We start from the raw sequence: 14,358 nt of genomic DNA, 5'->3' as shown, positions 1-14,358 counted from the left end.
AAAAGCATACCTTCACATGGTATCGGGCATTAATAACAAAGTGATTCTATTCTCTCGTTGTTACAGTTCCATAATTTAGTTCTCAGCAACCAAGTACTGTACAGTTAGCTGTCTGGGTTTACGAGCCAATTTTCAGGAATGTCCCGAGCCATCTGAATTTGTTCAAACTGAAAGCCAGGAATATTTCCATATACTGACTAAACCTGGACTATTTTAAATCCCCGCTGACTTGAATACTATGGATACTTCACATGAACCCTGTTAGTTTAATGTTTCAAACTCTTCAAATGGCAAATAGGGCCTTAAAGAGGAGACTGTTATTCTAAGGGTTAAGGTGTACTGGCGGATGGGTCCTGTTTGGGTTGGGAATGCACTGAACCTCAATATAATTTTCCCCATAAAAAGCCACGTGATTCCCCGGATGATCTGCTGGAGCGATGAGCGGGGATAGTAAAAGTATCGGCTCCCGTGAGGACAGACACCCTAGACGTATGTCACTGGGATTCGTCATCCTTTGCGTTTCATGTTGAAAACCAAGAAGACGTACGGGTCACACAAAGCATCCCTGCTAGATACGATTTCCACAGATCTCAGTTCAGCGCTGTGCTGGAGAGCCCATTCGAAAGTCCATTGTCTTAACCCGGCTTTCAAGCGTCCTCGGAGGCCCCATCTTCTATAAGTCCCTAAATCAATGAGGGTGGTTAAAAATATAAGCTCTTGCTCTCTCCACTCTCCGTTCTCTTACTAAGCTGCCATATAGCAGCTGTCCTCCATGTTTTACATGCCTATTGGACAGAATATTCAGACGCCTGGCCAAGAGACGATTACTCAAATCACAAACCGAGCAAAAGGTTTGGGACGTGAATGGATGTATTCTCGGGTTGTGTTTGTGATATAGTGATACAATGACAAGCGATGTTGAAATGCCATAAATGGGCGGTAAGATCAAGTGCCATCTAATAGGAGCAGCTAAGGACAACATCCTGCACTCAGGAAAGCCCAGGATGGAGATAGACATACTGTAGTCATGGTGACATCATCTGTGCATCTGGAGAGAAAACCAATCAAGGATCCATTTCCAAGAGAGACCGGAACAGCTTTGGATGTGCTTATAAAAGAGGGTTCTGAGGGTTCTGAGGATTGCGAGCATGTGGTTCTGGGGCCAAGGGCTTGGTTAATGGAAATAAGATATTAGACTGCTTGAAACAACATGGATGAAATGTGATCGCAGCTCTGGTAATATTTATTTGTGCAGTAGGATACTTAACATCTTCTAGAGTATGTGGCTGTGCATACATTACTACAGGAGAGGTCACACATGCCCCAGACAGACTAAATCTTTAGGTTTTGAATTGGGATTGGAGACAGACATGCTGCTCTCAGACCACACTAATCAATGACATGGGTATAATTGGGTATAAATTGTCCATCAATTTCTGCTGCTGTTGTTGTCTGGCGAGGAATTGGTGACTGAGATGCATCCTTGTGATGGTAGTTATTGAATTAAACAAAATAAATAACAATATTTGTGAGCAGTGGTCATCAATATTTGGTCAAGTTGGATTACTACAAAGATGCCTATAATAGAATTTTGAATGACAGACTTTTCCACTCTCTGAAAAGGACATTCTACATTTTTTAACCAAGCTAAGGAATTCAGCCATACAATGATTTGAACAACATGATGTGCAGTGATAACTCCGGTTCTTGCCAACATGTAATTTAAACTTTACACCAGCTGTGGTTACTATGTAAAGACAATGAGAGTATTAAAAAGAGCGAGGTTAGTGATATGAAGTTCAATAATTGTCCTGTATGACTAACAGCCCATAACTAAGAAGTGACTCAAACAATTGTAAAGGTAAACACACACATAAAGAAGGGCGGAAAGTCACCCCGTTTGCCCATAGGAGTCGCAGACTCCAGCAGACTCAGGTGTGGTCTGAAGAGTGAGGTAAGGTTGAGACTCACAAGTATCTGCATCTGGGCTTGTGTGAGAGCGAGCGTATCAGCTGGGTTACGAGACCTAGGTGGGCCCTTCTACCCAAAGGTATCGTCACCTCCACCCGAAGGTGGTCACACCTAACACATTGAACAGATGGCTCGGCCGGGTGTGACTATAATGAAATGCAGGGGTGACCTAGTGGTCATGAATGAGGCTTGGGAGGGGTCATTTGAGGAGGGTTAGATACCTAAGGGCATGAACGGGATCATGCAACCCTCTCCTGGCATAACAAAGCTCTGAAACCAAAGCTTGAAGGACAATATTTTAAGAGAAGGGCCTCAAGTTTCACAGAGAGAGAGAGAGAGAGAGAGAGAGAGAGAGAGAGAGAGAGAGAGAGAGAGATGAAGAGAAAGAGGGAAAGAGATGAAGAGAGACAGAGAGAGAGAGATGGAAGCTAAAGAGGGAGAGAAATTGAATGAGAGGAGGCAGGGAGGAATGCAGCTGTGAGGACTTCGCCACATGAGCGTGGTCAATCCCTGATGTGGGCCATAAAACAGCATGCGGGCTGGCAAGCAACGTGTGTGTGTGTGTGTGTGTGTGTTACATACAAGAGTAAGAATAGACTCACATTTGACATATGTATCCAACCCTGGAACCCAAAACAGTGATTCCTCACAGGGTGAACTGGCACCACACTTGTGTGAAAGCATTTAACAGGGAACACTAATGTATGGAAGTGTGTGTTGTGTACCGACTTTGTACAGTGTATGTCTGGGAATGTTTGGGTACAAGCGATTTATCACGAAATCACGATAACCGCAATCAAGCAGTGCAGCCATTTGCTCAAGTAGGGTCCCCATTTCCACTTAGGTATTTTAGTGCTAATGCTATGTGTCTCCTCCTAAAGCCTCTTAGTTATGGCTAGACTGACCAGTTAACGTATGTGACTTAGTTGTGTTTGGTTTAGGAGTGGCTAGATGGCATCCATTCAAAAAACACGAGAGATTCCATCAAGACTTTGTGATCCATTGTTGATGAAAGTCTTGAGTAATGTAGCAAACAGGACATTACACACTTGACAGGGATTCCGAGTTGGAGGACGTGTCTCCATTAGTCTCATACAGTTCCATACAAACTTGGACACACCCAAAGAGGGGCATACACCGATAAATAAAGCACAGACATATTATGCACATCCGTGCACACCAACATCGACAACCCATGTGCGTTCATGCACGCACACAGGCAAACACATACACTTCCCAGTCAGTCTGCTGCCTCCAGGCCCAGTGTTTAGTCACGGCAGCTCCACCTGTCAGTGGGCATCAAGCAGAGCAGTCAATGATGTCTGAGAAAACAATGAGCCGTGGCTCACACACATTCTCCTCTGCCCTTCTGGTTTGACCCCTGACCTCTCTCTGCAATAGACACACTCTACACAGAAAACTTCAGATAGGCTTGACTCAAGCTTTGATTCAGTTGACTCATTTATGCCCCAGTTCAAAGTGGAGATTAGGTTGTGCAACTCAGACTTTTGCATAAATCATTCATTTAAATCAATGTGATATTTGCGAAAAAGTTAATCAAGTGGATCTCAAGTCAGAAGAACACCCTTAGTTTTAGAAGAGTGTGAGAAAGACTGTGTGATTGTGTATAGCAGTTAGGGTTTCCGTTAGGAACATTTGGCGCTTGACAAGTGACCAGGAAGATTTGAATTTATCAGGCATTTCAGAAATTTACCGGTCATCCATATGCATTGGGTGCGTAACCAATTAGGCCATCCATCCACGCAGCCAGCACAATCAATAAACAAGGGATATTGGCTAACTGAGTCACATTTACATGTCCTTAAAAAGCCTATAACTAATTCCAAAAACATTATTCCTTGTATTTCAAACTGTAGCATATGCAAAACCATATAGCCTATTGTTTTATTACTTTTTACTTTCCTAAAACAATAAATTGTCCATCTCAAAGTTTAGCTGTCAGAGATTTGAGGACAAAATGCATAAGGGCATTGCATACATAGGCCTATTGGCCTAGGCATCCACTGTATTATATTAATATAAATATATACTGTATATAAAAGGAAGAGAATCTTAGGCCTATAGCCCCAGAGAGCGAAAGCGATAAGAGATATGCCGGCGGCATGCTGCGACACTGGCATACATTTCTTTATACTTGTCAGATAGGCTATTGCGTCTGCTATACAGATATAGGTGTACAGAAGGAGGCTAATTAGTTAATTTCTATTTAGAATCTAAATATAAGCATTATATTGTTAGATTATAGGAGTAACTCTGGTAGACCTAAAACATTCTTCCTCATCTCAAGATCAACTGTCAGAGTCAATTGGAGTACCAGTGCACACTGCCTTCATATCATAGGCCACACCACACTAAACCTTCACAAAAATTCTAAACTTTATTAGGGGAAAATTGTTTATAGGGAAAATACAAGCAGGATATTATATTGCGGCAAACACAACATTACAGTTGGAACTTAATTTGGCTAAAGAAAATGGCTCATTAGAATGAAACAAAACACTTGTGAACTGGTTTAAACATTCACAAAAGTTTTGAACAGGCTATATTGCATCAATTACCAAGAAAGGCTAATGCCTATCGTACCCAACAAATGACAGCAATAGGCTAATGATATTTATTTTACAATAGGCCTACCTAACCTATCTTAAACTAAATATGGACCACACAATTAAGACAGATCGAATGTAATTTAGTCAACGAAAATGTCTCAACAGAATGAAACAAAACACATTTTGCATATTTGTGACCCGTTTCACTAATTCACAGGAGAGCCGTTTGAATGTAAATCTTTTTTTAATCAAAATGCGTTTTTTTGGTTACAGAAATGGCTTATTGAACATGTGAACTTTTCATGTGCCTTAATAACAAACTTCCATGCCCTCTGTAAATACAAATAAAATTGTTAAATTTCAAGCCTAGAATGGTTTAGCCACAGAAAATGTCAGAAACCTTCCCGCTAGCCATGATTGGCTGAGATAATGAGTGGGCTGGACATGCCGAGATATAAAATAAAATTTTATTGGTTACATACACATGTTTGGCAGATGTTATTACGAGTGTAGCGAAATGCTTGTTCTTCTAGTTCCGACAGTGCAACAATATCTAACAAGTAATATCTAACAATTTCACAACAAATAACCTAATATACACAAATCTAAGTAAAGGAATGGAATAAGAATATATAAATATATGGATGAGCAATTTAGAGCGGCATAGGCTAAGATGCAATAGATAGAATACAGTATATACATACAGTATGAGATGAGAATGCAAGTTATGTAAACATTATTAAAGTGACATTATTAGTGACTAAAATTCCATTTATTAAAGTGGCCAATGATTTCAAGTCTGTATGTAGGCAGCAGCCTCTCTGTGCTAGTGATGGCTATTTAACAATCTGATGGCCTTGAGATAGAAGCTGTTTTTCAGTCTCTCGGTCCCAGCTTTGATGCTTTGCCCCTGGTGATGCTTTGTGCAGACCGCATCACCCTCTGGAGAGCCCTGCGATTGTAGGCGGTGCAGTTGCCGTACCAGGCAGTGATACAGCCTGACAGGATTCTCTCAATTGTGCATCTATAAATGTTTGTGAGGGTTTTAGGTGCCAAGACAGATTTCTTCAGCCTCCTGAGGTTGAAGAGGTGTTGTTGCGCCTTCTTCACCACATTGTCTGTGTGGGTGGGCCATTTCAGTTTGTCAGTGATATGTATGCCAAGGAACTTAAAAAAAACTTTCCACCTTCTCCACTGCTGTCCCGTCGATGTGGATAGGGGGGTGCTCCCTCTGCTGTTTCCTGAAGTCCACAATCCTCTCTTTTGTTTTGTTGATGTTGAGTGACACGCTCCTGACACAACACTCCCAGAGCCCTCACCTCCTCCCTGTAGGCTGTCTCGTCGTGGTTGGTAATCAAGCCTACTACTTCTGTGTCGTCTGCAAACTTGATGATTGAGTTGGAGGCATGCATGGCCACACAGTCATGGGTGAACAGGGAGTACAGGAGGGGGCTGAGCACGCACCCTTGTGGGGCCCCAGTGTTAAGGATCAGCGAAGAGGAGATGTTTCCTACCTTCACCACCTGTCAGGAAGTCCAGGATCCAATTGCACAAGGCGGGGTTCAGACCCAGGGCCTTGAGCTTAATGATGAGCTTGGAGGATACTATGGTGTTGAATGCTGAGCTATAGTCAATGAACAGCTTTCTTACATAGGTATTCCTCTTGTCCAGATGGGATAGGGCAGTGTGCAGTGTGATGGCGATTGCATCGTTTGTGGACCTATTGGGGACGGTAAGGAAATTGAATTGGGTCTAGGGTGACAGGTAAGGTGGTGGTGATATGATCCTTGACTAGTCTCTCAAAGCACTTCATGATGACAGAAGTGAGTGCTTCGGGGCGATAGTAATTTAGTTCAGTTACCTTTGCATTGTTGGGTATGGGAACAATGGTGGCCATCTTGAAGTATGTGGGGACAGCAGACTGGGATAGGGAGAGATTGAATATGTCCGTAAACACATCAGCCAGCTGGCCTGTGCATGCTCTGAGGACGCGGCTAGGGATGCCGTCTGGGCCGACAGCCTTGCGAGGGTAAACACATTTAAAATTCTTACTCACGTCGGCCACGAAGGAGGAGAGCCCACAGTCCTTGGTAGCTGGCCGCGTCGGTGGCACTGTGTTACCGTCAAAGCGAGCAAAGAACGTGTCTAGCATGTCTGGAAGCAAGACGTTGTCCGCGACATGACTGGTTTTCCTTTCGTATTCCGTGATTGTTTGTAGACCCTGCCACATATGTCTTGTGTCTGAGCCGTTGAATTGCGATGAGTTTGGACTGGTCTGCCTAATTGAGCTGGTCAGTATGTCAGACAATGAGTGGGCTGGTCAGTATGTCTTGGTAATCCTGTCTAACACGTAAAAAAAAAAAAGTATCTCATAGTAAAACTGCATAAGCCTAATGTCAAGTTAAAGTGTACTGTTAGCTAGTTACCGTTACGTGTATGCTCTCCACTTTCTGGCTGACCGAGTTTTGAAGTCAGTGGAATTCGAGTATAATAGCTAAGGAGATGGAGAAAACGCCTGTCTCCGGATTACATCTTCAAACTATGGGCAACCATGGCATCCGACAGGAGACGCGCCCATCCGTGATGTATAATAGTGATGACGTGATGTAATATAGTCTAGCAATATAAATTTTCATATATTACATGTTTCTAATTTTGACAGAAAGTGGTTTCATTTCAAGTTAAAGTGTACTGTTAGCTAGCTATCGTTAGCTGGCTGGCTCGCTAGCTAACGTTAAGTGTATGATCTTATTATTCGTATCTTAGAGCCATTTGATTGACTAGTTATAGCCTAATGTTAGCTGGTTAACATTGAACCTGGTTGGTTAGCTACCTGCAGGTTCCAGGTCATGAGTTGGGTTTATGGTTCATTGTTTAGCTAGCTACATGTCTTAAATAAAAAAATAGTGGAGTCTTTTGTTAACTAGGCAAGTCAGTTAAGAACAAATTCTTATTATACAATGACAACCTACCCTGGCCAAACCCTCCCCTAACCCGGACGACGCTGGGCCAATTGTGCGCCGCTCTAAGGGACTCCCGATCACGGCCGGTTGCGATACAGCCCGGGATCGAACCAGGATCTGTAGTGACGCCTCTAGCACTGAGATGCAGTGCCTTAGGACAGCTGCGCCACTTGCTCGACTATTTATAGCCTAATGTTAGCTAGCTAACATTGAACCTGGTTGGTTAGTTACCTAAAGATTCATGCAAGGTAGTAACATCAGAAATTGGGATTATGGTTCATTGTTTACCTAGATAGCTAGCTAGCTACATGTCTTAACAAAAGACTCTCGTGTGCCAGAGCGCAGAATAACTGATGAATTTACGAATGCTCAACAACCGTTGAATATGGCCGGTGTCAGGAAACCTTGACAAAAAAGCGTAATTCAATTGTTGCCAGCACCACAGTTACAGTCACCAATGCTCTGGATAACATGAAAACAGCCTAACCAGCTCTGCTAGGGAGAGTAAAATGGTCAGAGTGGGGTGTTCTCTCATTATGTGTCTGGAAGTAGCTAGCAAGCTAGTCAATGTTAGCCAGTTAGCTTGGGTGCTTGACTGCTGTTGTGAGGTCAGAATGTTTGGATCAACCCTGCTCATTGCCCAGAGCGTCCAGTGTGCGCTCTGAATTTACGAACGGACAATCTGACAGCACAGTTGCAGTCACCAACGATCTGGATAACAGCCTAATGAGCTCTGCTAGGGCGAGTAATGTTCAGTGAGCTGTTCTCTCATTTGTGTCTGGAAGTAGCTAGCAAGTTAGCTTGCGTGCTTGACCGCTTTAAAAAGATTATTATGAACAAAACAAATACAAAAACAGAAATATACAAACAAGGGTACATAAACATGTTTTTACACTTACTGATAATTTCAAAATAATATTTAAATTCTATCTTAAACAATGTGAAGAGGGGTTTGTTCTCCGCCCACTTCATTTTATGGATAAAGAATCTGCCATAAAAAAGTATTTCAAATTAACATTAATGGTAGTTTCTTTTGAAATAAAATCTAACTCACTCCAAAATCTTCTGACTTAAGAACAGTCCCAAAATAAATGGTCAAGAGTCTCTGGGTCACAACCACAAAATACACATTTGTTATCAATAGCTATTTTGAATCTGTGTATAATAAAGGTCTTTACAGGGGTGCTTGACTGTTGTTGTTAGTACAGAATTCTCAGATCAACCCTTAAAGAGATGGGTGGGGCTAAAGCTTAAGAGGATGTGAACGATGCTGAATGGGTGTAGACAAAGAGGGCTCTCCAGTATTAGTACCAAAACATTCAAAGGCCATTTTCTCAAAAGTGAGTTTACAAGTTCATCAACTTTCAAAGCAAAATTACTTTCACATTGTTCCTGTCACGACTTCCGCCGAAGTCGGTCCCTCTCGTTGTTCGGGCAGCGTTCGGTGGTCGACGTCACCGGCCTTCTAGCCACCGCCGATCCACTTTTCATTTTCCATTTGTTTTGTCTTTGTTTTACACACCTGATTTCAATCCCACAATTACTTGTTCATTATTTAACCCTCTGTTCCCCCATGTTTTTTTGTGAGTGATTGTTATTTGTATTTTCGGTCTGTCATGGTGTGCGTATATTTGTTACTTTGTATATTTGACATTTTGAGTAAAAATACATTGATTACTCATATCTGCTGTCCTGCGCCTGACTCTCTACACCAGCTACACCTAGGACCCATTACAGTTCCTCAACTGTAGTGTATGATATACCATTTTGTAGCTCCGAGTCTCTACTTTTATCCTATATAAAAAACACAATTTCAAATGTTGCTACATAAGACCGATTTGAGCCGGTCGGTCACATTTAAAGAACTGGTTTGGATTAATAAATAGGCCTACAATAACAACAACGATATACATTAATAATAGGGAGTTGCTTCTAATCCGTGACCGGATATTATATTCCTGAGACTCCGTATCCGTGAGTACACAAATTCTCGCGATACTTCAAGGTATTTTGACACTTCACAAATTTTCTCATGCCAAAACCGGATTATATACATACCAGTATTTATAGTGAATCAGAGTTATATTCCAAAAAGATGTTATTCAATGTCACTAAGCAAAAAACAAACAACCAAAACACCAATAGCCACTACAATGTCAAAACATAATTTTGTCATGAGTTCAGTACCATTTGCTTGATTTTGCGGATCCACGACTAAGGTGTATTGACATTAGCTAAATAGCTAACGTTAGCATGCTGGCGACGCTAGTCAGCATTGGCTGCTACATGATAATTAGCTTGCATTAGCTAGCCAGCGTTAGCAAGCTCTAGTCCAATGGAAACCGATGCAACCATGCTGGCTAATAGCTAGCTAGATGACCAGTGGTGACAGTGAGATCCCTATAAGATTCAAGCTTTAATATTAATATTTGGTATTTTTGGGGAATATTATTAGGATAGTCATTAGCTGCAGCTACTCTTCCTGGGGTCCACACAGAACATGAAATATTACATAAAACTGAACATTAATAGACAAGAACAGTTCAAGGACCGAACTCTACTGAACAAAATAAACACCATGCAACAATTTCAATGATTTTACTGAGCTAAAGTTTCTTTAAGGAAATCAGTCAATTGAAATAAATTAACTAGGCCCTAATCTATAGATTTCACATGGCTGTGCAGGGGCACATCCATGGGTGGGCCTGGGAGGGCATAGACTCACCCACTTGGGAGCCAGGCCCACCCACTGTGGAGCCAGGCCCAGCCAATCAGAATTCATTTTTCGCCACAAAAGAGCTTTATTACAGACAGAAATACTCCTCAGTTTCATCAGCTGTCAGGGTGGCTTGTCTCAGACTATCCCGCAGGTGAAGAAGCCAGATGTGGAGGTCCTGGGCTGGCATGGTTACATGTGGTCTGCGGTTGTGAGGCCGGTTGGACTTACTGCCAAATTCTCTAAAACGACGTTGGAGACGGCTTATGGTAGAGAAATTAACATTCAATTCTCTGCCAACAGCTCTGGTGGACATTCCTGCAGTCAGCATGCCACTTGTACGCTCCCTCAAAACTTGACACATCTGTGGCATTGTGTTGTGTTTAAAAACTGCACATTTCAGAGTGCCTTTTATTGTCCCCGGCATAAGGTGCACCTGTGTAATGATCATGCTATTTAATCTGCTTCTTGATATGCCACACCTGTCAGGTGGATGGATTATCTTGACCAAGGAGAAATGCTCACTAACAAGGATGTAAACAAATTGGTGTACACAATTTAGAGAAATAAGCTTTTTGTGCATATGGAACATTTCTGGAATCTTTTAATTGAGGTCATGAAAAACAGGGAACTAACACTTTACATGTTGCGTTTATATTTTTGTTCGGTGTAACTTTCATTTTACTTATAAAAAGGCGTTCATCTTTTCAATTAACAGTAGCCTGGGCAAAGCCTCCTCTTTTGCTTTCTCCCCGGACAATTTGGCTGGCTACAATTTTACTTACTGGCTTTTCATTTATTTTATCAGCCAAAAGCTGCCAATTACCAGCTAATGGAAACCCTGATGTGAGCGTGAGCGCAGTCCTAGGCTCCTTTGCAACGCGTTCACTCTCTTTGACTATCTCAGTCACTGAGCTGAAGTTGAAGATTCAGCTAATGGATCCTTCCTTACTACTTCCTGCATAGCACATTTCACTTCAGGTCTCAGGGGGTTGGAAGATTTAGCACTGAAGCGATTTCAGCCTGCTTCAAGCCGCCGAACACGTCCCCATCTCTTTCATAACAGTTTCTAAACATGGAAAAGGGGAGGAAGACGCACTCCAATTACTCTCAGGCACAACATAAGAGCAACTCCAATTCCCAGCAGCACCGTTGGCAGGACCTCTGTTCATTGAGCCCGAATGGAGGGGTGGGGGGAGAGAATTCTTCCATAATTCCTCCATGTTTTACAAACAACCTTATATGAGCATCTCTTGTGAGCCACAGGAGAATGGGAGCTGACATTTCAAAGGGGCCGTCCTCTCTTCTCTACCTCCACTTAATTTATCATGCTAACCGGCCGGTTTGACAGAGTGAAGGCCGTCCGTCATCGCTGTATCCCCTCCTCCCTTCCTACATTCCCTCCCTTCATCCCTCCCTCCTGCTCCGACACACACAGTGAGTGGTTCCTCCTCCGTCCACGGCTCTGTTCCCTTGCTTCTTCTCCTGGAGGAGTGCAGCAGTGGTTTCTTTTCCTCCTTTCCGTCCCCCACGACAACAGACAAGACTATCCCTGCAGGGGCCTGCTTACCTTTCCCCCCTCTACTGCTCTGCTTTTAAAGGGGGTTAAATGGGGGTTCGGCTGGAGGCCCACCCGGGCCTCCTTCTGTTGAGTTTTCTACATCATGCGAAAGAAGGCATGCTGGGCTCTGGTTATGTGTTGACCGACATCCCCCTCTCCAACCATCCCACTAGGCACAGTCAGAGGCCCCAGCCCCAACCTCGGCCCTGTGACTAGCTGGGGTTCACTTCACTCTGGATAGAGATATCTCTTCAACTATGGGTTTGACATAGAGGCATCTGCACTGTGGTCACTAGAGGCAACTTACACAACAGAGTGGGTTGTTACAGAAGAGAAAGAGAATCCAAAGAGAAGAGGAAGAAAAACACTAAGGAACAAAGAAAGCAACAGTAAAGCCAAGTTCAACGTCACCGACTATGACGGTAGTTGGTTTAGCAACGTGCAAGATCACATTTGTGGTTTGTCAGAGTTTGTCTGACAACACTAAGGCCCCAAGAGCCTAGCATGAACTGAACTCTGCACTAATACAACCTTCCTAAGCCGTCATTTATACTCCCCTCATCTGAGTTTTCAGGATACGTGGCTAATAGTCATCAAAAGCACTAGCTGATTGGGGGACACACTGAGCCCTGTTTTAAGTGGGATTACATTGTCGGTCAAGGAAATTTACTAACCTTTGGCACAAAGACTGTTTTTTACATTCTGAGCGGGCTCCAGGGTACAAGCCAAACCAGATTGGTGTTTTTGTTTCACACACAGGGATGGATTATGATTATAATCGGGGTTGAGAGGGAGCGTTGCAATTTGGATTATGCAGATTGACAGCATTAACACTAACAATCCTACAATAACTACATTTCCATGAAAACAGTTCAACAAAATAACTTTTAAGGGTAATATGGGACTGTATTATAGGGTTGCATTCACTAACAAATGGAAGAAAACTGACCTAAACGGAGAGAGACTACCTGAACTTGTCCGATTTAGACACTAGTTTTGCTGCAGTTTGCTACAGTGTGCACAAATGCATACGGCCCTGTTCACACTGTAGACCTACGCAGTTACTATCGCACATCCCCTGTTCAATGATATAATAATAATAATGTAGATTGATAACAGAGCTTCAGTCTGCTGTACTCACGTCAAGTGTGTCTTCGTTTATCACCAGCATGCCCGTGTTCTTGGTCAGAAGTTTGCAGGAGTATCCTGGAGAGAGACAAGTGAAACAAGAGATGAGCTGCAATGTCATCTTGTGCAAACATCAAACATCTAACATCCTAAAGTACTGAAGAAAAAGATTGTTCATGCCATCATGCATTATATGCAGTGCCTTTGGAAAGTATTCAGACCCCTTGACTTTTTCCACATTTTGTTTTGTTACAGCCTTCATCTAAAATGGATAAAAACCCAAAAAAAATCCTCAGCAATCTACACTCAAAACCCCATAACGACAAAGTGAAAACAGGTTTTTCAAAATGTTTGCAAATTTATTACAAATAAAAAACAGAAATACCTTATTTACATAAGTATTCAGACCCTTTACTATGAGACTCGAAGGTGCATCCTGTTTCCATTGACCATCCTTGAGATGTTTCTACAACTTGATTTGGTCAATTCAATTGATTGGAAATTATTTGGAAAGGCACACACCTGTCTATATAAGGTCCCACAGTTCACAGTGCATGTTAGAGCAAAAACCAAGCCATGATGTCGAAGGAATTGTCTGTAGAGAGCCGAGACAGGATTGTGTCAAGGCACATATCTGGAGAAGGATACCAAAACAATTCTGTAGCATTGAAGGTTCCCAAGAACACAGTGGCCTCCAATACTCTTCCTAGAGCTGGCCGCCCTGCTAAACTGAGCATTCGGGAGAGAAGGGCCTTGGTCGGGGAGGTGACCAAGAACCCGATGGTCACTCTGACAGAGCTCTAGAGTTCCTCTGAGGAGGTGGGAGAACTTTCCAGAAGGACAACCATCTCTGCAGCACATCACCAATCAGGCCTTCATGGTACAGAAGCGACTCCTCAGTAAAAGGCACATGACAGACCGCTTGGAGTTTGCCAAAAAGGCAACTAAAGGCACCTAAAGATCTAAAAACAAGATCCTCCAGTCTGATGAAACCAAGATTGAACTCTTTGGCCTGAATGCCAAGAGTCACGTCTGGAGGAAACCTGGCACCATCCCTACGGTGAAACATGGTGGTGGCAGCATCATGCTGTGGGGATGTTTTTCAGTGGCAGGGACTGGGAGACTAGTCAGGATTGAGGCAAAGATGAATGGAGCAAAGTACAGAGAGATCCTTGATAAAAACCTGCTCCAGAGTGCTCAGGACCTCAGACTGGGGCAAAGGTTCACCTTCCAACAGGACAATGACCCTGAGCACACAGCTAAGACAACGCAGGAGTGGCTTCGGGACAAGTCTCTGAATGTCCTTGTGTGGCCCAGCCAGAGCCCAGACTAGAAACCTGATCGAGCATCTCTGGAGAGACCTGAAAATAGCTGTGCAGCAACACTCCCCATCCAACCTGATTGAGCTTGAGAGGATCTGCAGAGAAGAATGGGAAAACTTCCCAAATG

The 14,358-nt window shown here is 43.0% G+C and overlaps 1 protein-coding gene across 3 annotated transcripts in view; it reads right to left on the bottom strand.

Moving 5' to 3' along the window:
* The window catches only part of LOC106600634 (phospholipid-transporting ATPase IA), a 180,680-nt gene that overhangs the window by 126,267 nt on the left and 40,055 nt on the right, over nucleotides 1-14,358 (bottom strand). For all 3 annotated transcript variants that reach the window (XR_006769146.1, XM_014192136.2, XM_045714902.1), the window contains exon 6: nucleotides 12,923-12,987. Coding sequence is in view for 2 of the 3 variants with exons in the window: in XM_014192136.2 (XP_014047611.1) it covers nucleotides 12,923-12,987 (65 nt within the window). In the remaining variant the exon portion in view is untranslated. The remainder of the gene's footprint in view (nucleotides 1-12,922; nucleotides 12,988-14,358) is intronic.

The sequence above is a fragment of the Salmo salar genome, chromosome ssa03 (assembly GCF_905237065.1).
Source record: "Salmo salar chromosome ssa03, Ssal_v3.1, whole genome shotgun sequence".
NCBI lineage: Eukaryota > Metazoa > Chordata > Actinopteri > Salmoniformes > Salmonidae > Salmo > Salmo salar.
The sequence above is the reverse complement of the archived record's forward strand: the minus strand, read 5'-3'. Positions and strand labels throughout refer to the sequence as shown.